Consider the following 24,454-nt stretch of genomic DNA (forward strand, 5'->3'; position numbering starts at 1 on the left):
AGAAAAGAAATCTATCAATGTAGTTCACCATATAAGAGAAAATAATTTTATTTTTTCAACTGATAAAAAGAATTTAAGAGGCTGGGCTTGTGGCACAGTGGTATAGCACCTGCCTGGCATGTATGAGGCACTGGGTTCGATCCTCAAGCACCACATAAAGAAAATAAATAAATAAAGGTATTGTGTCCATCTATAACTACAAAAAAAAAACAAAACAAAACAAAACAAAAAAAATTTGATAAAGCCTACCACCTATTTATGAAAAAAAATTCTTTGGAAATTAAAAATATAAGAGGTCATTTTTAATTCTGTAAAATTATTAGTAAAAGTTTATAATATATTTTATATATAATAGAGAAAATCTATTTTTATTGGCACATTATAATTATACATAGTAGAATTTATTATACCATATTTATACATGCACATAACATAAACTGATCCAGTATATTCCATTTCCTTCCCCTCCTCCTTCCCCAATCAGCTTGATCTACTCTACTGATATTCCTTCTATTGCTTTTGTTAATATTTTAATTAGTATATCATATTTATATATAAAAGTGGGATTGACTGTACAATTGTACATGAACATAGCATAGAAGTTTTGGATTTTTTTTGGTACTGGGGATTGAACCCAGAAGTATTTAACCACTGAGCCATATCCCCAGCCCTTTTTTATATTTTATTTAGAGACAGGGTCTGCTGAGTGCCTTGCTAATCTGCTAAGGCTGGCTTTGAGCTCTTGATTCTCCTGCCTCAGCCTCCTGAACCACTGGGACTACAGGCATGCACCACTGCACCTGGCTGCATAGAAACTTTGAGAGAGAGACAGAGAGAGAGAGAATTTTAATATTTACTTTTTAGTTATCGGCGGACACAACATCTTTGTTTGTATGTGGTGCTGAGGATCGAACCCGGGCCGCACACATGCCAGGCAAGTGCGCTACCGCTTGAGCCACATCCCCAGCCCTGCATAGAAACTTTTGAGATAGAGTCTTACTATGCTGCCCAGGCTGGCCTGGAACTCACAATCCTCATCCCTAGGCCTCCTAAGTAGCAGGGATTACAGGTGTGCTCCATTAGGCCCAACAAAAAAAACCTTTAAATTTATTCCCCTTTAGACAGGGAAGAAGACACAGTTGATACCACAACTACCAAATAACATATTATTAGAGGAAATAAGAGATTTTAGTTGGCTGGGGTTATAGCTCATTGGTAGAGCACTTGCCTAGCACTGTGAAGCTCTGGGTTCATTTCTTAGAACCACATAAAAATAAATAAGATAAATATATTATGTACATCTACTACTAAAAGTTAAAAAAAATAGTGGTATGAGGATTGGGAGAAAAAAGATAAAACTATTTTTATTGGCAGATGATATGATAATCATATTCTAAAAAGCAACGGAATCAATAATCCAAATAGAATCAATAAAAGTTGAACAAGGCTGTCGTATACAAGTTCAATCTACAAAACAACATCATACACTAAAGAACAATAGCAATAACCAAAAATAAAATGCTATTTTGATAGCAATAGTTGTAAAACAACTGTAAATTAAACTGGGTCTCTTTGGAGAAAATGTTAAAACTTTGATAAAGGACATGGAAGATGATCTGAGAAAATGGAAAACTCTTCCACACAATTGGATGGAATGACTTAATAATATAAAATGTTAATTATCCCTAAATTAATCTAAAATTTCAGTGTAGTCCAAATAAAATATTTTTATTTATTTTTTTATTGGTTGTTCAAAACATTACAAAGCTCTTGACATATCATATTTCATACATTTGATTCAAGTGGGTTATGAACTCCCATTTTTACCCCCTATACAGATTGCAGAATCACATTGGTTATACATCCACGTTTTTACATATTGCCATACTCCAAATAAAATTTTTAATATACTTAATAATCTCACTACAAAACCCATATAGACAAATAAAGATCTACAAAGAGCTAAGTGAACTACAAAAATGTAACGAGGGCTGGGGCTGTGGCTCAGTGGTAGAGCACTCACCTAGCACGTGGGAGGACCTGGGTTTGATCCTCAGCACACATAAAAATAAATAAATAAAGATATTGTGTCCAACTACAACTTAAAAATAAATATTAAAAAAGGTAACGATATGGTAGAACCTGATATGCCAAATTATTAAGACATGCTACAAAACCACAGCAAAAAAAATGAGCATCATGTAGTCACACTATAAAACCACAGCAGTGAAAGGATGTATGTCATACTCTTTCATATTCATATGTAAATTTTTATATCAGACACATATGATAGAATGAAGAGCTCTAAGATTATATATCTTAAACAGTAAATAATGGTTGTTTAGTAGATAATGTTGAAAAAATTAGATCCCTATATAAAAAGATAAAAATGTCTACCTAGCATCTCAGAAAAAATGGAGGATTTTTTCTGGGGATATAGCTCAGTGGTAGGCAATTGCCTAGCACATGTGAGGTCCTGAGTTCAACCCTCAGTACCTCAAAAAAAAAAAAAAAAAAAAAAAGAAAAGAAAAGAAAAAGAAAGAAAGAAAAAGAATCTCTATAGACTAAAGATCAACATGTGAAACAATTATAAAATTAATTGAAGAAAATGTGATCTGAGGAGGGAAAAACTACTTAGACCAAAACTTCACAGGTACAAAACTAGGCTAACTAACCCTAACTAACATCTACAGAAAATTCTATTCAACAAGAGAATATTCTATTCAAATGTATATAGAATATTTACCAACATAGACAAAATGCTGGGCCATAAAAAAGTTTCCATAATTTAAAAGGATTCAAATTGTATAAAACAAATGTGTTAACCATAATGAGATTGAATTAGAAATCAAAAACAAAGATGTCTGGGGAAAATCCCAAATATTTAGAAAATTTAAAAATACACTGCTAAATAATCATAGTCCCATGGGCTGGGGTTGTGGCTCAGTGGTAGAGGGTTTGCCTAGCATGCTTGAGGCACTGGGTTCCATCCCCAGCACCACATAAAAATAAATAGATAAAATAGAGGTATTGTGTCCATCTGCAACTAAAAATATATATATTTTTAAAAATCAGAGTCCTAGCCATTCAACTCCTAAGTACTTGCCCAAGAGAAATGAATCCAAATATTCATACAAAAACTTGTGAATGTCCCAGTAGCTTTATTTCAATAGTCGCAAATGGAAGCAACCCAAATACCTACCAGTAAACAGATAAGCAAATTGTGCTATCTCTGTACAATGAGAACCATTTTAGCAATAAAAAAGGATATCTCATAAAAAACAATAGCATGGTTGAATCTCAATTGTGCTCAGTGAAAAAAGTCAGACAACAAAGAGGACATACTATGTAATTCTATTTAATTCTAAATATTTTAGGGAATTCTAGAATTTTAAAAGTCTAAAAAATGTAAATTCATCTATACTAACAGAAATCAGATCAGTAGTTGTCTGAAAATGGGGGCTGGAGAAACAAATCACAAGATATTTTCATTACCTTGACTGTGGTGATGTTTTCATATATCAAAGTTATCAAATATATAAATAGTGCAGTTTAGGAAATGTCAATACCTCAGACATACTTAAATAAGGTATGCACAAAACACAATGCATATATGCAGGAAACACACAAAAATACATTTAAAATATGTTATAAAGACTGATTTCCTAAAGTAGAGGAAAAGAGACTGTTAATGAAAAATGGAGAAAATGGAGTAGATAAATAAACACATAGCTTTAAAAATCACAAGACAGGATCCTTACCCATGTCAGGGTAGGAAGAGAAGAAGAAAAGGAAAAAAAAATTGCTGTGTAAGAACCTCTACTGTGCAAGAATGGGACACTTATGAAAGTACTTATGAAAAGTAGTAAACTTATGTACTTATAGTACTTATACTACTAAGTAGTACTTATGTACTTATAGTAGTACTTATACTACTAAGTAGTAAACTTAGTACTTATGAAAGTAGTAAACTCTGGAAAACTCAAAAAACAATATTAATAGAAGCTTCAGACCATTGATCATCTGAACGAAGAAATATTTAGAAGTCTTTCCTAGTATCACTGAAATAACTAAAAACTACAGTACACATTCACTTAACTAACATATACTTAGTGCCTATTGTGTGCCAGCTGCTATTCAGAAGGTCAGTAAGTTTCCCAATAGCTACTCACCATTTCCACCTCCTGCTCCTACAGCCTTGACTGCTGCGGTAGAAGAATCATTTATGGTTCCCCAAGGGCCTAAACTGGATTCTATATTCCCTCCTCCTTCAGCGTACTCTACATTTCCAGTGCTCTTTTCCTTTGTTACTTGTGTTTGAACTGCTCGTGCCTGAAGTTGTTTGACAGCCTCATGAAATGCCATTTCCATTCGAATATCATTGTTTTGAATTTCATAGTACAAACCTGAGGAAAGAAAGATATTGAAATAAATGTGATTTCCTACTATCACATAATGAAGAACTGAGACCTTTGACTTATTTCCCCCATATTTTTAGCAAAGTTTAGGAACTACATGATGAGCCATCAAAGAGGGAAAAAGGGAAAGAGTCTTACAATGGAAACACACACACACACACACACACACAGAGACATATCACAGGAAAATAACATACCAAGTAAAGTCCAGGCTACAACATTGGTTGGTTCCAAGCAAGTGGCATCCTCAAAGAAAATTTCTGCTTGCTCATAGTTTTCCATCAAGACAGCCAGGACACCACAGAGCAACAAGCTGAGAAAAGACCGCTAACATGGTTAAGAGCATGGTCCAAGGTCACATTCATGGAATCAAGACAATCTCATGTAGAAATTCATCTGCTCCTACTCATCCCTCAATCTCCTTTCCATCTCTACCTCTGGATGTGACTCTCATTCAGGGAAAGGGCTTTCCGAAAACACTCTTGTGCTTTGATGTTGTCTTCAGTTAGGAGGCAGAAGGCACCATAGTCCAGCCAGTGATCTAGGTTCTGCGGCTCACGGACCAACCTCTAGGCACACAAGCATCAGGAGGGCCAGGGTTATTTTGACATTTTGTCCTACTTTTTGTACATATGACATCACATGGTAAGCACTCCATAAATACTGTAAGTTCTATAAGAGCATAGGCCATGACTACTTTTTTGCTTACCAGGAATCCCAAATGCCTAGTGTAATTACTATTCTAGCTTTAAAAGATGGCCAAAAAATATATTGTTGAAATAATGTAAAAACTGAATCCTCAAGCCATTTCTTCCCTGTGTCTGATCACCTTAAACTCATCTAGTACCTTAAGAGCCTAAAGATTCATTTTATGGGATATCAACCATATATAGTAATTTCTACCATAATCATGATATGGCAAATGTAAATTCATCTAAAAATCTGAGACAAAAATGGTGCCTCATGAATTAAAACCACAAATTTTGCTTAAAGAAATTAAAGAAGATATAAATAAATGGGAAGATACCCCATGTTTGTGGATTGGAAGACTTAATATTGTTAAGATGTCTACCACTACTGTAAGCAATCTAAAGAGACAATGCAATTTCTACTAAAATCCTTAACAGTTAAACACAGAATTGCCATATGTCCTAGCAATTTCATTTTTAAGTACACATCCAAAATAATTAAAAACAAGTACTCAAACCAATGCTTATATACAAATGTTAAGTTTGAGAGTTTTTAATATTCTAGATACGAATCCTTTGCCAAATACATCTGTTACAAATATTTTCTCCTGATCTGTATTTTTCTTAAGGAGCAAAAGTTTTAAATTTTGATGAGGTTCCATTTATTTCATTTTTCTTTGATTGATGGTACTTCAGTTTCATGTCTCAAAACTCTTTACCTAGTTCTAGCCCAAGAAGATTTTCTTCTGTTTCTTTTAAAAGTTTTGTTTTAAATTTACAATCATCATCCATTTGAACTTGAATTTTGTATAATGCTTACATTAGATCAAGTTTAATTTATCTTGCATATAGATAACCAATTGTTTTAACACTATTTATTGAAAAATTATCCTTTCTCTATGGAATTTCTTTTATATCTTGTCAAAAATCAAATATCCTTATTGTACAGGCCTATTTTTGGACTCTGTTCTATATTGATTTTTGTGTGTACCCTTCACTAAACAAGATTTGATTTTTTATTTTTTGCAGTGCTGGGCATCAAACCCAGGGTCATATACAAGCTAGGCAAGAGCTTTCTACCACTGAGCTATAGCCCCTGCCCCACAAGTTTCATTTTCAGTATTCAAAAACTACTATTCTTTATGTCCATATTTTACAATAATAGTAACAAAAATCACTGAGAAAGATTTTTAATTACCTCTTTATAATACACTGCTGCCATTTCAAAGTTTTCATTAACCTCTGCTTCAAATGCAAAGAGTCGAAGCTGTTCACTGCTTGTATGAATGGCTGAAACAGCGCTTTGGACATCATCTGGCATGGCCTTGTCAATATCAAGATGTTAAGCAAACAAAATGAAGCAATTCCAAATGAAGAGGGTTATGAGAATAACCAGATGAAAGATACAGTCATAACATCTAAGATGATACTGAGGTTTCTTACAGTCTTGCCAAGGCAGTAAGAGAATATGAGAGAACCAAGAAACAAATATCAAGGGTGAAAGGGAAGCTCAGGTATTTGAATACCAATAGTGTGAGCTCATGGAAGTGAGTAAAAATTGTTTAAGGCCAAAACAATTCTCCTCAACCCTCAGGGCAGACAGTGTCCCTACTCAAGTTACCTCTGACCTCAAACAGCTTCCTTTATTTTCTATAGGACAAATATCATTTTTAAGGGCCATGATGTGAAAAACATCAGCAAGTTAGTGCTAGCTAGAGTTTTTAAATATGAAGAAAACAGGAGATAAAGGGTAAAGCTTTAAAAGCCAGATCTATAACTTTAGGGGGAAAATTAAACTGATAGATCATACAAAGGAGACATTTGAGAAATAGCCAGAAAGGTAGAAAGAAAACCAGAAATAGAATATATCATATATACCCAGGCTGGAAGATCAAGTCTGGTGTAATTAGTAACCTCCTGAGTCAGAAGCTATGGCCATGCAAGAACCTAAAATTCCTTAATTAAAAGTAAAAATGGCGGCTGGGATGTGGCTCAAGCAGTAGTGCGCTTGCCTGGCATGCGCAGGGCCCTGGGTTCGATCCTCAGCACCACATAAATGTAAAATAAAGATGTTGTGTCCACTGAAAACTAAAAGAATAAATATTTTTTTAAAAAAGTAAAAATTGGGCTGAGGTTGTGGCTCAGTGGTATAGTGCTTGCCTAGCATGGGTGAGGCACTGGGTTCAATTCTCAACACCACAAATAAATTAATAAATAAATAAAATAAAGGTCCATCAACTTCCTGATTTTATATTAATCTATTTCCTAGTCACACATTTACTCTTCAATGCACTATAATTTTAATCCTTCCCATTAGCACAATGAAGTTGCTATGTAAAAGTTAACAATAACCTCCTTATTACCAAACCCAATGAAAACTTCTTGGGTTTTGTTTTCCTTGAATTCCTAGGAGTATTTGACAATGTTGACCACTTGTTCTTAAAATTCTTTCCCCTTGGCTCAAGAACTCCACTGTCTTCTGGCTCTTTTGCTTCCTTAACAATTCCACTTGTCTCCTTCATCAATTCTTTCACTCAGCCATCCCTTAAATGTTTGTGTTTCCTAGGATTCTATAACTAGTTTGCACTCTTTCCTCCTATTTTTCTCAGGCAGCCTCATCGATGACAGTAGCATCCATATATCATCACTCCCTAAATCTCATCTCTAGTTCAGATTTCTTCTTTAGCAAAACCCCACAGGAGCCAATGTTTAAAATTAATTCAACATCATCTGCATTTCACCAAATTTATTAATGTTATATTCTTTATCCTGGTTAATGTTAACATCAGTACCCAGTCAATGAGCCTTAAACTTAAGTATTTTTTACTCCTCTTCCTCTTTTTTATGCAACAGTCATCTAACATCACCAGTTTTGCCACCTTGAACCCACCCTCTATAACTGCTCTAACCCTGTATAAAAACTGAATGGTTTTTATAAAATGTAAACTGATCATAAAGTAGTTTAATTTATTGCTCCCAACTGCTAATGAGAAAAAAGTCACAAGTTCTCTGTATGGAATACAAGGCATGCCTTCACTCTCCCAAATTTCCCAACAGGAACAGATCCTTAGCTTCATCTTCTTCCCTACCTCTTAACCACTTCAACCTCTGCTCTTGAACTCTGTATATACCAGATTCTTTGCAGCTCCTAAGCCTTTGTGGAATTCCTGTGATTCAATGCTCTGAGACATGCATCTAGAGAATTTCTTTTCAGCTTTGAAGGCCCAGCTCAAGCTATAGCTCCTCTGTGAATTCACTTGTTCACTCTAATCTGCTCTCCAATGAACACTGTCACAGCACTTACCTCCTTTTACTGCAGTTACTGTATTTTGTGCCTGACTCCTCCACTAGGTGAGAGTTCTTTTGGTTCAGAAGGCAACAGCAATTTCCATACTCAACTCTCAACTGCTTTCCAATTCAAATCATCCACATCATCCATTCCCAAGAATTAAGGACTGTTCTTTTAATTCTACAATATTGAACCTCTTGTCCTACATCTTCCAAGAAGGCTGAACCACATCAAAGAAAAAAGTGATAGTAGTAGGGAAGAATAACAACAGAGAGGAACAAATAGAAAGAGGAGGCACAGTAAGAGACTAACATGAGCACAAAACAACTTTGATTTTGTTCCTTTCAAATAAACCACAACTGAATGCATACAAAAATGAACAGATGAAAGCAAGAAGCAAGATAGGTGTACAAATAAATATGCAAACAGACAAATGGACTGGAAAGTAGATTACCTGCCTTGGGGAAAAGCATATTTGAAATGTATTGCAATTTGGTAAAATATCTGAAAACTCAGTTTTTCTTTGTTTTTATTGTAAGAATTGTGAACAGTCACAAAACAAAAAGAATTATAATCTTGTTTCACAATTTCCATAGCCTAATTTGTCTATTTTTGATGATTCCATTACATTTTAAAAAGTCATAAAGTTAATTTTTCTAGGAAACTATAAAAGTATATCCCTTGTTCTCCCTGAAATTAGCTTTATATTTTAGGCAGTTTCTTATTCATCTTTTGTTTTCAGTGCCTAGCACAGAGTAGCCACCTTAATAAATATTTGTTGAATAAGGAAGAAAAAAAGCAAAGTGGGAATATTTCAAAGGCGATCTTGATATTCTACAGAGAAAAGAAGAGCTGTCAGTGTTGACACCCACCTCATTTAGGGCCACATGCATCTGATCTACCAAGAATACGTAAAGCTCACTGATAAATGTCTGCAGTTCCTCCTGGCTTTCAAATGACGTTGTCCTCAAATATTTCTCTCTCACAATCTTCACCACTGCATGCTGCAAGATATACACAATGCCTTTCATATAACACAGACCAGCACTGTGCTGATAGCACATCTCTCTAGGACTTCTCATCTAAGGTTCATCAGAACTTCAGATGGTGATTGTTTTCTCCCTGGGTGACACTAGACTATCAGGTCTCTGGTATTCCTCTGTAGAACTTCTTTCTTTGACATCACCATTGTTACCAATTGGGGCAATGCAGGACTCATCCCGTGTGAAGAGAGTTATGTACCTGAAGAAAACCTTAGCAATTGGCAATGTATTAACTCTCTCATAGTGGCCATATGATTCAAGGCAGAAAGGGAAAAAGACCTGGTTTGAATCCAGAGAACGGAAATCTGGTTATAATGCTTACATGTACAATCTCATAAATTATTTCACATTTTGGAACCTAAGTTTCCTCATTTGCTAAGTGGACATGTAGTTCTAGTATTCAGTCATCTTATCTATAGGAGATGACTGAAAACCAAAGACAGAAAACAGAAGTAAAAACTTAAAGTGCTACATAAATACAGTAGTTTCCCCTTATACACAGTTTGAGCTCCCCATGGTCAACTGTGGTCTGAAAATATTACATGGAAAATTTCAGAAATAAATAATTCATGAGTTTTAAGTTATGTATCATTCTGAGTAGCATAATGAAATCCTGAACGGCCCCTACTCCATCCTGCCATGGATGTGAATCATCCTTTTGTTCAATCGTCCTTTTGTTTCCATGTTATACATTACCAGCCCATCAGATACCAAGTAGTCATCTTGCTATAAGACTGACTTTTGTGGTATGGCAGTGCTTATGTTCAACAACCTTTATTTTACTTAATAATGGCACTAAAACACAGAGGAGTGATGTTAAAAAAAAAAAGCCATAAAGTTCTTCCTTTATGTGAAAAGGTGAGAGTCACCATAGGTATTTATGTTATAGAAAAAAAAAAACATAGTACATACAGGGTTCAGTACTATCCACAGTTTCAAGGATCTACTGGGGGTCTTGAAACATTGTGGCGAGCCACTCATGGGCAGCGTGTGTGTGAACAATGAGCGTGAGCACATGAGCAGACTGGACTGACATTGCCTCTCATTGGGCTGATGAGATATGTGTCCTTTTTGCTTGCTCTGCCTATGATCCCCACACAACACCTGAGATAGGTGTGGCCTTCCAAGATATCAGTCAATCTGCGACAAGACATCAGGAAGCTAGACTCAACCCCCTGATACCTGACTCTCTCTCACTGGGGTAGAACTTTCTCGAGTATCTTCCCCTCAATAAAAAGGGGCTTCAGAACTCCTCCTCCTCTTTCTTTGGCCTCCCTTGTGGGAGCTGGAGCAGAGGAGCCATCGCTGAAGAATCCCAAGAAAAAGATATTTTCTCTGTCTTGGTGTGGTTATTTCACGTCATACCCAAATTCACCTGGAGTGACCCTGAATGACTTAGTCACGTGATATGGCAAAACATAACCCCCCATAATGGGGGACTAATGTATAAACATAGCACGTTGCTATGGCCACACAGCTGCTTTTTTCTCTCCCTAACCTAACATCATTGCCAGGTTTTATAGGAAGCACCTTCCATGCATCATATTATTTAATTCTCATAAAGAGCCCATGTGATAATATGAATATTGTCCCTCACTGTCAATGAAGAAATTGAGGCACAGAAAGGTAAAGTTATATCCTGAAGGTCACTCAGCCTGAAAAGGCAAAACCAGAATCAAACCAAGAAGTGATTATACCATCTACTGAGAATACCCTCTTGCCTCCATGAGCATCTACTTTATCATTTCCACGTGCTCTCTTTGTATCAATTTACTACAGAAAAGGACACAATGCAAATGTTCACAGAGCTAGTGTAACATAGCAGTTAGAGCCAAAGTGCCTGAATTTGAATCCTGTCTTTGACCTTTATTCTCTGTGATTTCGGGCAAATTATTTAACCAATTAATATTATATTTTCCCACCTATAAAAGGGAGCAATGGGGAGTACCTATCCCACAGGGTTATTGTAAGGATTAAAATTTGCTTGGCATACAGAAAACATTTAATAAATGTTAAACATTATTAGTCAAGATTTTTGTTTTTCTTCTTTCTGGGGATTGAAGCCAGAGGCCCTCTACTACTGAGCTATATCCCTACTCCTTTTTTATGTTGTATTTTGATACAGGGACTCAGTAAATTGCTGAGGCTAGCCTTGAATTTGCAATCCTCCTACCTCAGCCTACTCAGCTGCTGGGATTATGGGCATGTACCATAGCAACCATTTCTCAAATCTTAAGTGATTCCATGGGCCAGGGAGAGATTTGAATGGGAGACAGAATTATTCACAGAGTCAGTAACGTTTTCTTCCTCCTAGAGCAACATGAAATCAGGTCCAAAAATCTAGCCTAGCATCAAGTGAAGAATTCATTTCTCCAATACTCATACTGGTGATAAACCCAGCCTAATTCCCTCTTAAGATTGGGAGCCATCTCGCCACAAAGGCATGAAAAGTTAATTTCAGCTTACTTTAAATTACTGCGATTTCTAAACTTACTTGGAATGCCTGCCTAAGTGCTGGACCATTAATTTACTATATGCCTTTGTGTTATACTTGTCAAAATTCTGTTATCTGTAAGTACCCAAGATACCTGACCTTTTTTGTAACTTTCTGCGCTATAAAGCTGTGCTCCTGGAGAGCTTCGGGGCCATCTTCTGTTCCTGTGGTTTTCAGGAGAGACACCCCCACTGGTAGGAATTACAAGCTTGCTTTAATTTGATTTCAATTGGAGCTGATGGTCTTTTCTTTGCTTAGTGGTTTAACAGCTGGGAGTGGTGCCCATATACCTGTAATCCCAACAGCTTGGGAGGCTGAGGCAGGAGGATTGTGAGTTCAAAGCCAGCCTCAGCAATTTAGTGAGGCCCTAAGCAACTTAGTGAGACCCTGTCTCTAAATAAAAAAAAAAAGGGGGGGGGGTTGGGGGCTGGGGATGTGGCTCAAGCAGTGCTCGCCTGGCATGCGTGCGGCCTGGGTTCGATCCTCAGCATCACATACAAACTAAGATGTGTCCGCCGAAAGCTACAAAATAAATATTAAAAATTCTCTCTAAAAAAAAGGTGGGGAGGTTGGGGAATGTGGTTCAGTGGTTAAGCGCCCCTGCATTCAATCCCTGGTACCAAAACAAAAACAAAAACAAAAATTCCCACTCAGAATGGACACTAAACCATTCCAAGACTCTGCAGAAGTAGAGTTTCTACTGATATTCTATCACAGAGAAGTTAGCTGAACATAATCAGAGACAAAAAATGTTAAGTACATAGAGAAGGTGCTCCATAATATCCCACAGACAAATTAAATAAGTGAATGCTTTACCTTGAGTTGTTCTTTGAAAGCAAAGTATTTTCCAGAGGAGTTAAATTCATAATTGAGCTGGCACTTCTGCTCCTCTAAGGTTTCACTGTCTATGTTACTCCCAACCTGTTTTCCAAACATTCTGTAGTATTCATCCAGAATGGCTTTAGAAATGTTCTTGATCTGAGTGTGGTAATCACTCACTGCCTAGAAAAATGCAAAATGTCTGGTAAAGTGGCCTAAAGAGGTCAAGACCATGGATTGAAAATCTAAAACTGGATTAGGATTTGTGTTCAGTAACACTATAAATATAAACTACGTTTTTTCCTAACTCAGAGACCACTATCCAAGGGTTAAACAGTATACCACTCACTGTCTACCACTGATCACAAATGGAACCAGAAATGAAAATATGTGACACTTCAAACAGGTTTTCACTCCTTCTAGAAGACACATTGAAGAGTCCACGCCATTTTAAATTTATGCAGTCAACACCTTATGGTTTCATGTCAGTTTTTGCACTTGCCTTCTGAGCACCTCCTGTCCAACGGGTAAGGGGAGGCCTTGGAGGAATCATTTCCTTGACCCTGTATGAGGAAAATAAAATATAAAAATTTATTATATAGGGACTGGTGTTGTTGCTTAGTGGTAGAGTGCTGGCATAGCACGTGTGAGACCCCTGGGTTCAATTCTCAGCACCACATAAAACTAAGTAAAATAAAGGTATTATGTCCAACTACATCTAAAAAATGAATATTTAAAAAAAACATTTATTATCTTGATTTTTTACAATAAAAGGAACATCAGATCTCATTAGTAATCTTTACCTTAACTAAATGTTAAAAAGCTATTTTTACTTTATTTTTTTTAAGAGAGAGTGAGAGAGGGGGGAGAGAGAGAGAGAGAGAGAGAGAGAGAGAGAGAGAGAGAGAGAATGAATTTTTAATATTTATTTTTTAGTTCTCGGCAGACACAACATCTTTGTTGGTATGTGGTGCTGAGGATCGAACCTGGGCCGCACGCATGGCAGGCGATTGCGCTACCGCTTGAGCCACATCCCCAGCCCCTTAAACTTTAATAATACATTTTATTTAAAGTAAAAATAGGGCTGGGGATGTGGCTCAAGCGGTAGCCTGCTCGCCTGCCATGCGTGCGGCCCGGGTTCGATCCTCAGCACCACATACCAACAAAGATGTTGTGTCCGCCAAGAACTAAAAAAAAAAATAAAAACAAAAATAAAAAATTCTCTCTCTCAAAAAAAAAAGTTTAAAAAATTTATTATCTGCAGGTTTATGTTATCTTATATCTCACCTCCAGAGACTTTGGGTAGAGGAGATCTAAGGACTTTTTCCCTACTACATTTGAACAATGTGATTCTCTCTCATGTAAAAACCTATATGTGAACCCCAGTATAGTAACTGGTCTATGGACTAGACAGGAAGGAAACAGCTACTCAGAGTGTCTAACTGGTACTTTTGGCTATTTGCATCCTGTATTTACCCTTACATTCTAAAAAAATTGCTATTGTGTGCAAATAGCTGCTTGACTGAGGGTTAGATTGCAATGGGTAATGATTTTAGGGATACTTAAGTCTCTGAAAGCACAAAGATTTAGAAATCTCAGTGATACGGGCAGGTAAAATCTTTTCTTTCCTCTCCATCTAGAATAAAAAGTGTATTCTTTATCAAAATTTAGAGAAGTACATGAAATTACAATAATGATAGCAGATTTTACGCTAAGAAAACCCATTTTGTCAGCATCAAACTACTTATGCCAAAACTTCTTCCTTCCATTTTCAGAAGATCTTACAAGAATCTAAAAAGAATAAAACAGTGTTTCTCCTATGTACTGATTAAGTATGTTGTATTGCCTTGATGACAAATTTGACTAAAGATACAGGGAAATGAGGAACCAATTAATGTGGATATCGAGGACAAGGATATTTCAGGCAAAAGAACAGGAAGTATAAAAGTCCTTGCTGTAAGTAAGAATGTGCCTGGCACATTTGAGCAATAGCAAAGTTTGTGAGAATTAGATGTACAAATCTGGAATTCAGGAGAGAGGTCGAGACTTGAAATATAAATTTGGGAGCCATCAGCATATAGATTTTTTTTTTAGCCAGTCTCATGGCTCTAAACAAACAAACAAACAAAAAAAAAACACAAGGAAACAAGAATAGCTAGAAAATAAGTTCAAGGATTTTGAGTTTTGGGATACTCTAACATTTAAATGCTAGAGAGATAAAGAAGGCCAGGGCGGGAAGAATACAACCTAGAGAGTTTAGTTGTCCTAAGAACCAGGTTAAGAAAGTCTATCAAGGAAGACTGAGTAGTTAAATGCTGGTTCCAGCTAACCACTAGATTTAACAATGTGCTAGTAATTGATAACCTGGATAAGAACATTTATTTGAAGATAAACATAGCAGTCAGCTTCCCATTATTATAACAAATACCTGAGATAGTCAACTTATAAAAAGAAAAGATTAATTTTAGCTCAAAGTTTTAGAGTTTTCAGTCCATCATTAAGCAGACTCATATATCTTTTAGGTCTCTAAGAGAAGAGGGGTAATAAAACATGGCAGGAGCATATGATACTGCAAAGCTGTTCACCTAATGATACCAGATATCAAAGAAAATAAAGAAGAAGACTGTAGGGACACACAATCCCCTTTGAGACCTGAAACTCTAATGACCTGAATCCACCCACTAGGCCCCACCTCTTGAAGTTTACACAACCTTTCAATAGAGCTAAACTGGGACCAAGTCTTTCACACATGGACCTTTGAGGGACAATCTAGATCCAAACTATAGCAATAAATTATTGGAAGTGAACTACCAGATCAAAGGCTTAAAAGATTTATCAGTTTTTATTTAAATGACTATTACCAAATTGCTTTCCAATGGAGTTAGACCAATTGACACTTCCCCAGTTTGCATAAGAGGGCCTGTTTCCAAACCCCCTCATCAACAACAGCATGTTATCAAGCCTTTGAATCTTCAGCAATTAAAAACATAAGGCATTTCAGGGTAATCTTAATTTCCATTTCTTTTATTATGAAAGTCATTGAGCTTCCTTTCATATGTCAAAGACTGCTTTAAACTTATACATATTCTTAAACAGTGATATAGTTTCTGCAGTTTGGTACATACAGCCAGCAACCAAAGGCAATAATCTTTTATATTATTTGGGGAAATTGGGTGTAATTTTCACTACTATTTTAATTTTTTTTTTTTTTGGTAGTGATGAGGAATGAACCCAGGGCCTTGTGCATGCAAGGCAGTACCCCCAAATCATTTGGGATTTGGGTAAGGTAAACGTGGAGGAGAAATCTGCCTTTTATCTCCCTATGACCTTTCTCCCCTCCCCCCAAAAAAGATTACTAATAACCATTTCTTACAAAAAGTTCAAGAATATTTATATATTGACATAAGCATAACTTTAAAAAGTATTGTATATAGTTATGCTAAATGTATAAAAAGTCATGGGACAAAAAAGCCATAAAATTGCTTATGCATTTGCTATAAAATAATTAAGGATGCTTTTATCACTCCATATTATCTATGTAAGGGCCCAAAGGAGAAATCTGTTTTAGAAATTAATACCAGGGAAACCAGGTGCAGTGGAACATGCCTGTAATCCCAGTGATTTAGGAAGCTGAATCAGGAGGATCAAGAGTTCAAAGCCAAACGTGGATGTGTAACCAATGTGATCCTGCAATCTGTACACGTGGTGAAAATGGGAGTTCATAACCCACTTGAATCAAATGTATGAAATATGATGAAGAGCATTGTAATGTTTTGAGCAACCAATAAAAAAAAAAAAAGAGTTCAAAGCCAGCTTCAGCAATTTAGTGAGGCTCTAAGCAACTCTGAAAGACTCTGTCTCTAATAAAAAAGGATGTGGCTCACCAGTTAATCAACCCCAGGGTTAAATCCCTGGTACAAAAAAAAAAAAAAAAAAAAAGCAAGAAAGAAAATTAATACGGGGGGGGGGGAAATGTGGTCTTAAGACAGGAAATAATTAAGATCAGAACTGCAATTAATGAAACTGAGAATTTTAAAAATACAAAGGATCAATGAAAAAAAGAGTTGATTCTTCGAAAAGATAATAAGACTAATAAACCCTTAACAAAATTAACAAAAAGAGAGAAGACCCAAATCAACAAAATTACAGGTGAAAAAGGACATGTCACCACAGACATTTTTGAAATCCAAATGATCATTAGAAACTATTTGAAAATATATATTACAATCAACTAGAAAATCTTGAAGACACTGATTAATTTCTAGAAATATAGGAGATGCAGTAATGCATAAATTCTTTGTCTGGCTCAATCACATGATTAATCATGACATGACTAACCACCAGACACTTTGATGTAAACTAACCCCACATATCAAAGCAGACCCTCTAATGGAGAAACATGATCTTGCTCAATATTTGCCAATCCTTAAAGAAGTTTAGCCCCTCAGAGTTGGGGCTGTGGCTCAATGGTAGAACGCTTGCCTAGCATGTGTGAGGCACTGGGTTTAATTCTCAGAACCGTGTATAAATAAATGAACAAAATAAAGGCCCATCAATGTCTAAAAAATGTTTTAAAAAAGAAGTTTAGCCCTTGTGGGTCATACATATATCACCTAATTATGTACCCTAATAAAAACTCAGCCTTAAGCCGTGGCAGCACATCTCACTGGAGTTTGTCTGCATTCTTGCACCCAATTCTGAGAGTGTGTATATCCAACTTTCTTCTTGAATAAGCTCTCTCTTTGCTAAAAATAGAATTATCCTTAGATTATTTTCTGCAATGGTGTCATGGATCTATAATTAGTGTGTTTTCTCATTTGTGATTAGAATTTTATAACTTACAGGGTTTCCTTTTTTATTAGATAGCTCAGATTTAATGTCTACTCATTAAAGTTCTATTTAATACTGTCTTCTTTTTTGTTCCCATGGCTTTGAGTTTTTAACTCTATTTCTAGATTATCATCACTATTTTTATATATCATTTATGATAAATATGCTCAATTTATCTTTGGAAAGGATCCAGATGTAAAGTTTAAAAGGTTTAAGGACTCTCTGGTATAAAATATGATGTGTGTCATTATAAACAGATAATTCTCCCTGAAAACATTCAAATTACTAATAAATAACTACAATATGGCTTAAACTTAAAGGGAGAAACTGTCTCCATCAAAATAGCAAAAAACAATTTAATTATGGTATTAGTGAATGTATGAAGAAACAGCAGTCTCATACATCACTTGTAGAAGGCCACTGGAGATATTTATCAAAAGTTCTAAAAATATGCATAATAGTCTAATGTCAGGCATGGTGGCACACACCTATAATCCTGGCTACTCAGGCGCAAAGGTGGGAGGATCTAATAAAAATCTGGAGATGAAAAGTACAACTGATATTTTAAAAGTTCACTAAAAGGGTTCCATAGTAGATTTGATCAGGCAGAAGAAAGAATCAGGCAAGTTTTGGCAATTTAGTGAGACCCTGTCTCAAAAATAAGAAGGGCTGGGATATGGGAATGTAGCTCAGAGATAGAGCACCCCCAGTACTGGGGGAAAAAAATCCACAAGATAAAATCTATCACTTTTTTCATCCTTAAATTTGAGAACAGTGCTTCTCACATCAAGAAGTAAAGTCTAGATGTCAGAAAAACAACAGAGTACAAAACTCCAAAGTTCTACCCTTTCAAACACACACACACACACACACACACACACACACACACACACACAAAAAAAAAACCTTGAAATACTGCAATAACTCTGTCAGAATATTGGAAAATTGTCAAAGGTTCACAGCAATCAAGCAAATGTTGACTTAAGAAATAGGCAACATAAAAACGGTAGGAAGCTTTGTGGCATTTATACTTGCCTTTGCCCACCAAATCCCCAGTTCAGAAACAGTCTTAAAGATGGTAGCCTGGGTTTCCAATGTGGCATACTGGTCCCTGATTTTGGAGGTAGTATAACAGACCATATTCCTAAATTACTGTATTTATTTTAACCTGTCAGGGACTCCCCGAAGAACTGATGTAAGGCACTGGTCTGTGTTTTCCTTAGAGTAGAAAAGCATTGTTCAAAACCATTGTCAGGTTATTTAAAAAGCAGCAGGTGCTTGGGGCAAAAGATTAGAGTGGAGATATATAATAGACAACCTAAATCCTAGGAGGCAAATCTGGAGAGTACCTTTTGGAAATTAGAGCATTCAAAAGTACTTGTGTTTACTAGAAAATTTAGAAAGCCACATGCACGTCCAGGACAGAACACATTCTCTGAAAAGACCTGAGAAACACTAAGCTTTCCACTACTGATCAATTTATAGGCTCAGTGCAAGTATAAAGTAATGGCTGATGCAAAAATATGGTTAAGGATCGTTTGTTTGTTTGTTTGTTTGTGTGGTGGCGGGGATGGAACTCAGGGCCTTGTGCATGTGAGGCAAGCACTCTACCAACTGAGCTATATCCCCAGTCTAATAGTATGGTTAAATATTAAAGAAATGCCTCAGCACAGAATCATCTATAAGGATTAGCAGAAAGTGGTTTATATTTGTTTTGTTTTGTATTAAGGTCCTGGCATTCAAGAAAAATTTAGTCAAAACACTGCCTGAACACAAGTTTTCTCAATACTAACAAACAGCAAACACAGAGGAAGGGAGAAACTTGAATTCCAAAGTCACCACAGTATAGTATTCAAATATTCAGTTTTCAATCAAAAAATCATAAACAAAATAAAGAAACAGAAACATATGGCTCTTTCAAAGGAAAATATAAGCAGAAACTCTCCCTGAAGAAGCCCGGACATGGGACTTACTATACAAGGATACTAAATCAAACTGTCTTAAATATACTCAAAAGAATTAAAGGAAACCACAAATAACAGATGAGGAGAAACCAGTAAAGAAATATATGAAGAAAATGAGACTATCAATTGCCGCAGTCTAGCTGGGCACAATTCAGGAGCCACTTGTCAAAAGAAACGAACTTTATTTTTAGAACCACACACACCAAACAAAACAGCTCCTCAGGAAAAACCTTCAGAGCCCAACTGCCACCACCGGCTTCCCACAAGCCTCTCAACCTCCCCCACTCCTCCTGCTCTTGAGGCCGATTGGCTGGGCGGAGCCAAAAAAAGTCCCCCAATGAGCAGCTCCATGGTCTGAAAGGGCGGAGAAACAGCCCAATGAGCATCACCGCAGAGGAGCCAATCAGTTGGCAGCTAGAAGTTGCTGGGGCCGCTGTGAGCCAATCATCAGCTGGCAGCTGGAAGTTTGCTGGCAGCTGGAAGTTTGCTGGGGCCCCTTCAGCTGTAGCTCTCAACAATCAATAGGGATAGAAATTATAAAAAGGATCTAATAAAAATCTGGAGATGAAAAGTACAACTGATATTTTAAAAGTTCACTAAAAGGATTCCATAGTAGATTTGATCAGGCAGAAGAAAGAATCAGTAGATGTGAAAACATGACAACTGAAATAATTAAATCTAAGGAACATAAAGAATAAAGAAAAGTCCAGAGAGCTTAAGATATGTGAGATACTTTCAAGCTAACTAACATGTACATACTAGAAGTCACAGAAGAAGAAAAGAGGAAGAGGCAGAATTTTCAAAAAATAATGCCCCCAAATTCCCAACTTTGATGAAAGACATGAATCTCCCCATCCAAGAACTTAAAAAACTACAAGCAGCATAAACTCAAAGGGATCCACATAATAATACTTTATATTCAGACTGTCAAGCAAAGACAAAGAGAAAATAACAAAAGCAGGGAGAACAGAGCAACTCATCACAGACAAAGGATCTTCAATAAGATTAACAGCTGGGCTTGGATTGTGGCTCAGCAGTAGAGTGCTCACCTAGACTGGCGGACCCAGGTTCGATCCTCAACACCACATAAAAAATAAAGGCATTGTGCGGTGTCCATCTACACCAAAAAATAAATATTAAAAAAATATTAACAGCTGATTTATCATTAGAAACCATGAGACCAGCAAGGTGTGGTAGCAAACATTTGTAATTCCAACTATTCACGATGTTGAGGAAGGAAGTTCACAAATTTGAGGACAGCCTGGGAAACTTAATGAGATTCTACCAAAATAAAATTTAAGAGGGTAATAACATAAAATAAAAAACAAAAGAAACCATGAGGGCAGAAAACACTGGGATGACATACTTAAAGCCTGACAGAAAAAAATCACAAACCAAGAATTCTATATTCAGGAAACTATCCTTCAAGAAGAAAGAAGAAAGTAAGACAATCTCAAATAAAACAAGAGCTAAGATAAGAAATTCTTAAGAGAGTCCTTCAGGCTGAAATAAATGGATAATAGTCAATAACTCGAAGTCAAATGAAAAAATAAAGGACACTAGTAAGGATAAATACAAGAGGCAATATTATTATAATTTTGGTTTGTGACTCTTCCCTTATTTTTAATAAATGAAATCATACAATATGTGACTTTTATGTCTAACTTTTTTACATAGCATAATATCTTCAAGATCATCTGTGTTATAGTATATATCAGTATTTCATTCCTCCTATAGCTAAATAATATTCCTATATATATCACATTTTTTCATTTTTTAATTTGTTACATATGACAGCAGAATTCATTATAATTCATATTACACATATACAGCACAATTTTTCATACCTCTGGCTGTAGAGTTACACCATTCATGTCTTCATACATGTACTTAGGGTAATGATGTCCATCTCATCCCACCATCTTTCCTACTCCCAAGCCCCATCCCTTCCCTTCCCTCCCCTTTTCCCCTTCACCCTATCTAGAGTTCATCTAATCATCACATGCCACCCCCACCATATTATGAATCAGCATCTTTAAATCAGAGAAAACATTTGGTATTTGTTTTTTGGGGATTGGCTAACCTCACTTAGCATTACATTCTCCAACTCCATCCATTTACCTGCAAATGCCATGATTTTATTCTCCTTTAATGCTGAATAATATTCCATTGTGTATATATATCACATTTTCTTTATCCATTCAGCTACTGAAGGGCATCTAGGTTGGCTCCACAGTTTAGCTATTGTGAATTGTGCTTCTATAAGCACTGATGTGGCTGTGTCCCTGTAGTATACTGTTTTAAGTCCTTTGGGTACAGACCGAGGAGAGAGATAGCTGGATCTAATGGTGGTTCCATTCCCAATTTTCCAAGAAATCTCCATACTGCTTTCCATATTGGCTACACCAGTTTGCACTCCCACCAGCAATGTATGATTGTACCTTTTCCCCACATCTTCGCCAACACTTATTGTGGTTTGTCTTCGTAATAGTTGCCATTCTGACCAGAGTGAGATGAAATCTTAGAGAGGATTTGATTTGTATTTCTCTAATTGCTAGAGATGTTGAACATTTTTTCATATATTTGTTGATTGATTGTATATCACCTTCTGAGAAGTGTCCGTTCATCTCCTTGGCCCATTTATTAATTGTGTTATTTGTTTTTTTGGTGTTTAGCTTTTTGAGTTCTTTATATACCCTAGAGATTAGTGTTCTTTCTGATGTGCAAGTGGTAAAAATCTGCTCCCAAGATGCAGGCTCTCTATTCACCTCACTGATTGTTTCTTCTGCTGAGAAGAAGCTTTTTAGTTTGAATCCAACCCATTTATTAATTCTTGATTTTAATTCTTATGCTATAGAAGTCTTATTAAGGAAGTAGGGCCCTAATCCAATATGATGGAGATTTGGGCCTACTCTTTCTTCTATTAGATGTAGGGGCTCCGGTTTAATTCCTAGATCCTTGATTCACTTTGAATTGAGTTTTATGCATGGTGAGAGATAGGGGTTTAGTTTCATTTTGTTGCATATGGATATTCAGTTTTCCCAGCACCATTTGTTGCAGAGGCTATCTTTTCTCCAATGTATGTTTTTGGTGCCTTTGTCTAATATAAGGTAATTGTAATTTTGTAGTTTAGTCTCTATGTCCTCTATTCTGTACCATTGGTCTACCAGTCTGTTTTGGTGCCAATACCATGCTGTTTTTGTTACTATTGTTCTGTAATATAGTTTAAGGTCTGGTATAAGTGATGCCATCTGCTTCATGCTTCTTGCTAAAGATTGCTTTAGCTATTCTGGGCCTCTTATTTTCCCAGATAAATTTCATGACTTCTTTTTCTAGTTCTATGAGGAATGTCATTGGGATTTTGATCAGAATTGCATTAAATCTGTATAGTGCTTTTGGTAGTATGATAATAGTTTGACAATATTAATTTTGTCTACCCAAGAACAAAGTAGATCTTTGCATCTTCTAAAGTATTCTTTAATTTCTTTTTTTAGCGTTCCGTAGATCTCATTGTAGAGGTATTTCTTTCGTTAAGTTGATTCTCAAGTATTTTATTGTATTTGAGGCTATTGTAAATGGGGTATTTTCCTCATTTCTCTTTCAGAGGATTTGTCACTGATATATAGAAGTGCCTTTGATTAATGGGTGTTGATTTTGTATCCTGCTACTTTGCTGAATTAATTTATTAGTTCCAGAAGTTTTCTGGTAAAATTTTTTGGGTCTTGTTGGTATAGGATCATATCGTGGGTAAATAGTGCTCATTTGGGTTCTTTTCCTATCCAAATCCCTTTAATTTCTTTTGTCTAATTGCTCTGGCCAGTGTTTCAAAAACTATGTTAAATAGAAGTGGTGAGAGAGGGTATCCCTATCTTGTTCCAGTTTTTAGAGGGAATGCCTTCAATTTTTCTCCATTTAGAATGATGTTGGCCTGGGGCTTAGCACAGATAGCTATTACGATGTTGAGATATGTTCCTGTTATCCCTAGTTTTTTTCTAGTGTTTTGAACATGAAAAGGTGCTGTATTTTGTTGAATGCTTTTTCTGCATCTGTTGAGATGATCATATGGGTCTTATCTTTAAGTCTATTGATGTGATGAATTACATTTATTGATTTCCATATATTGAACCAACCTTGCAACTCTGGGATGAACCCCACTTGCTCATAGTGAACTATGTTTGCCAGAATTTTATTAAGAATTTTTGCATCTATGTTCATTAGAGATATTGGTCTGAAGTTTTCTTTTTTGATGTGTCTTTGCCTGGTTTTGGAATCAAGGTGATACAGGCCTCATACAATGAGTTTGGAAGTGCTCCCTCTTTTTCTATTTCCTGGAATAAATTGAAGAGTATTGTTATTAGTTCTTCTTTAAAGGTCTTGTAGAACTTGGCTGTGTACCCATCCAGTCCTGGGCTTTTCTTGGTTGGTAGGCTTCTGATGGCATCTTCTATTTTATCACTTCAAATTGATCTGTTTAAATTGTGTGTATCACCCTGATTCAACTTGGGAAAGTCACATGACTCTAGAAATTTGTTGATGCCTTTGATATTTTCTATTTTATTGGAGTACAAGTTTTCAAAAATAATTTCTAATTATCTTCTGTATTTCTGTAGTGTATGTTGTGATATTTCCTTTTTCATCACATATGTTAGTAATTTGAGTTTTCTCTCTCCTTCTCTTTGTTAACATGGCTAAGGGTCTGTCAATTTTATTTATTTTTTCAAAGAACCAACTTTTTGTTTTGTCAATTTTTTCAATTTATATGTCAAGATCTTTGTAATGTTTTGAACAACTAATAATAAAATTTTTTTCAATTGTTTCTTTTGTTTCAATTTCATTTATTTCAGCTCTGATTTTAAAATATTTCCTGACTTCTGCTTTTGGTGTTGATTTGTTCTTCTTTTTCTAGG

General features: G+C 35.9%; 1 protein-coding gene across 1 annotated transcript in view; it reads right to left on the minus strand.

The window, feature by feature from the left end:
- Nucleotides 1-24,454, minus strand: part of Cfap70 (cilia and flagella associated protein 70) — a 95,440-nt gene that overhangs the window by 29,373 nt on the left and 41,613 nt on the right. Inside the window, exons 14-20 of the mRNA XM_026390245.1 lie at nucleotides 13,252-13,316; nucleotides 12,751-12,932; nucleotides 9,270-9,401; nucleotides 6,307-6,432; nucleotides 4,855-4,988; nucleotides 4,617-4,732; nucleotides 4,174-4,407 (exon numbers count right to left, since the gene is read on the minus strand). Of these exons, the coding sequence (XP_026246030.1) occupies nucleotides 4,174-4,407; nucleotides 4,617-4,732; nucleotides 4,855-4,988; nucleotides 6,307-6,432; nucleotides 9,270-9,401; nucleotides 12,751-12,932; nucleotides 13,252-13,316 (989 nt within the window). The remainder of the gene's footprint in view (nucleotides 1-4,173; nucleotides 4,408-4,616; nucleotides 4,733-4,854; nucleotides 4,989-6,306; nucleotides 6,433-9,269; nucleotides 9,402-12,750; nucleotides 12,933-13,251; nucleotides 13,317-24,454) is intronic.

Source organism: Urocitellus parryii, chromosome 5, assembly GCF_045843805.1.
Source record: "Urocitellus parryii isolate mUroPar1 chromosome 5, mUroPar1.hap1, whole genome shotgun sequence".
In the NCBI taxonomy this organism is placed as follows: Eukaryota; Metazoa; Chordata; class Mammalia; order Rodentia; family Sciuridae; genus Urocitellus; species Urocitellus parryii.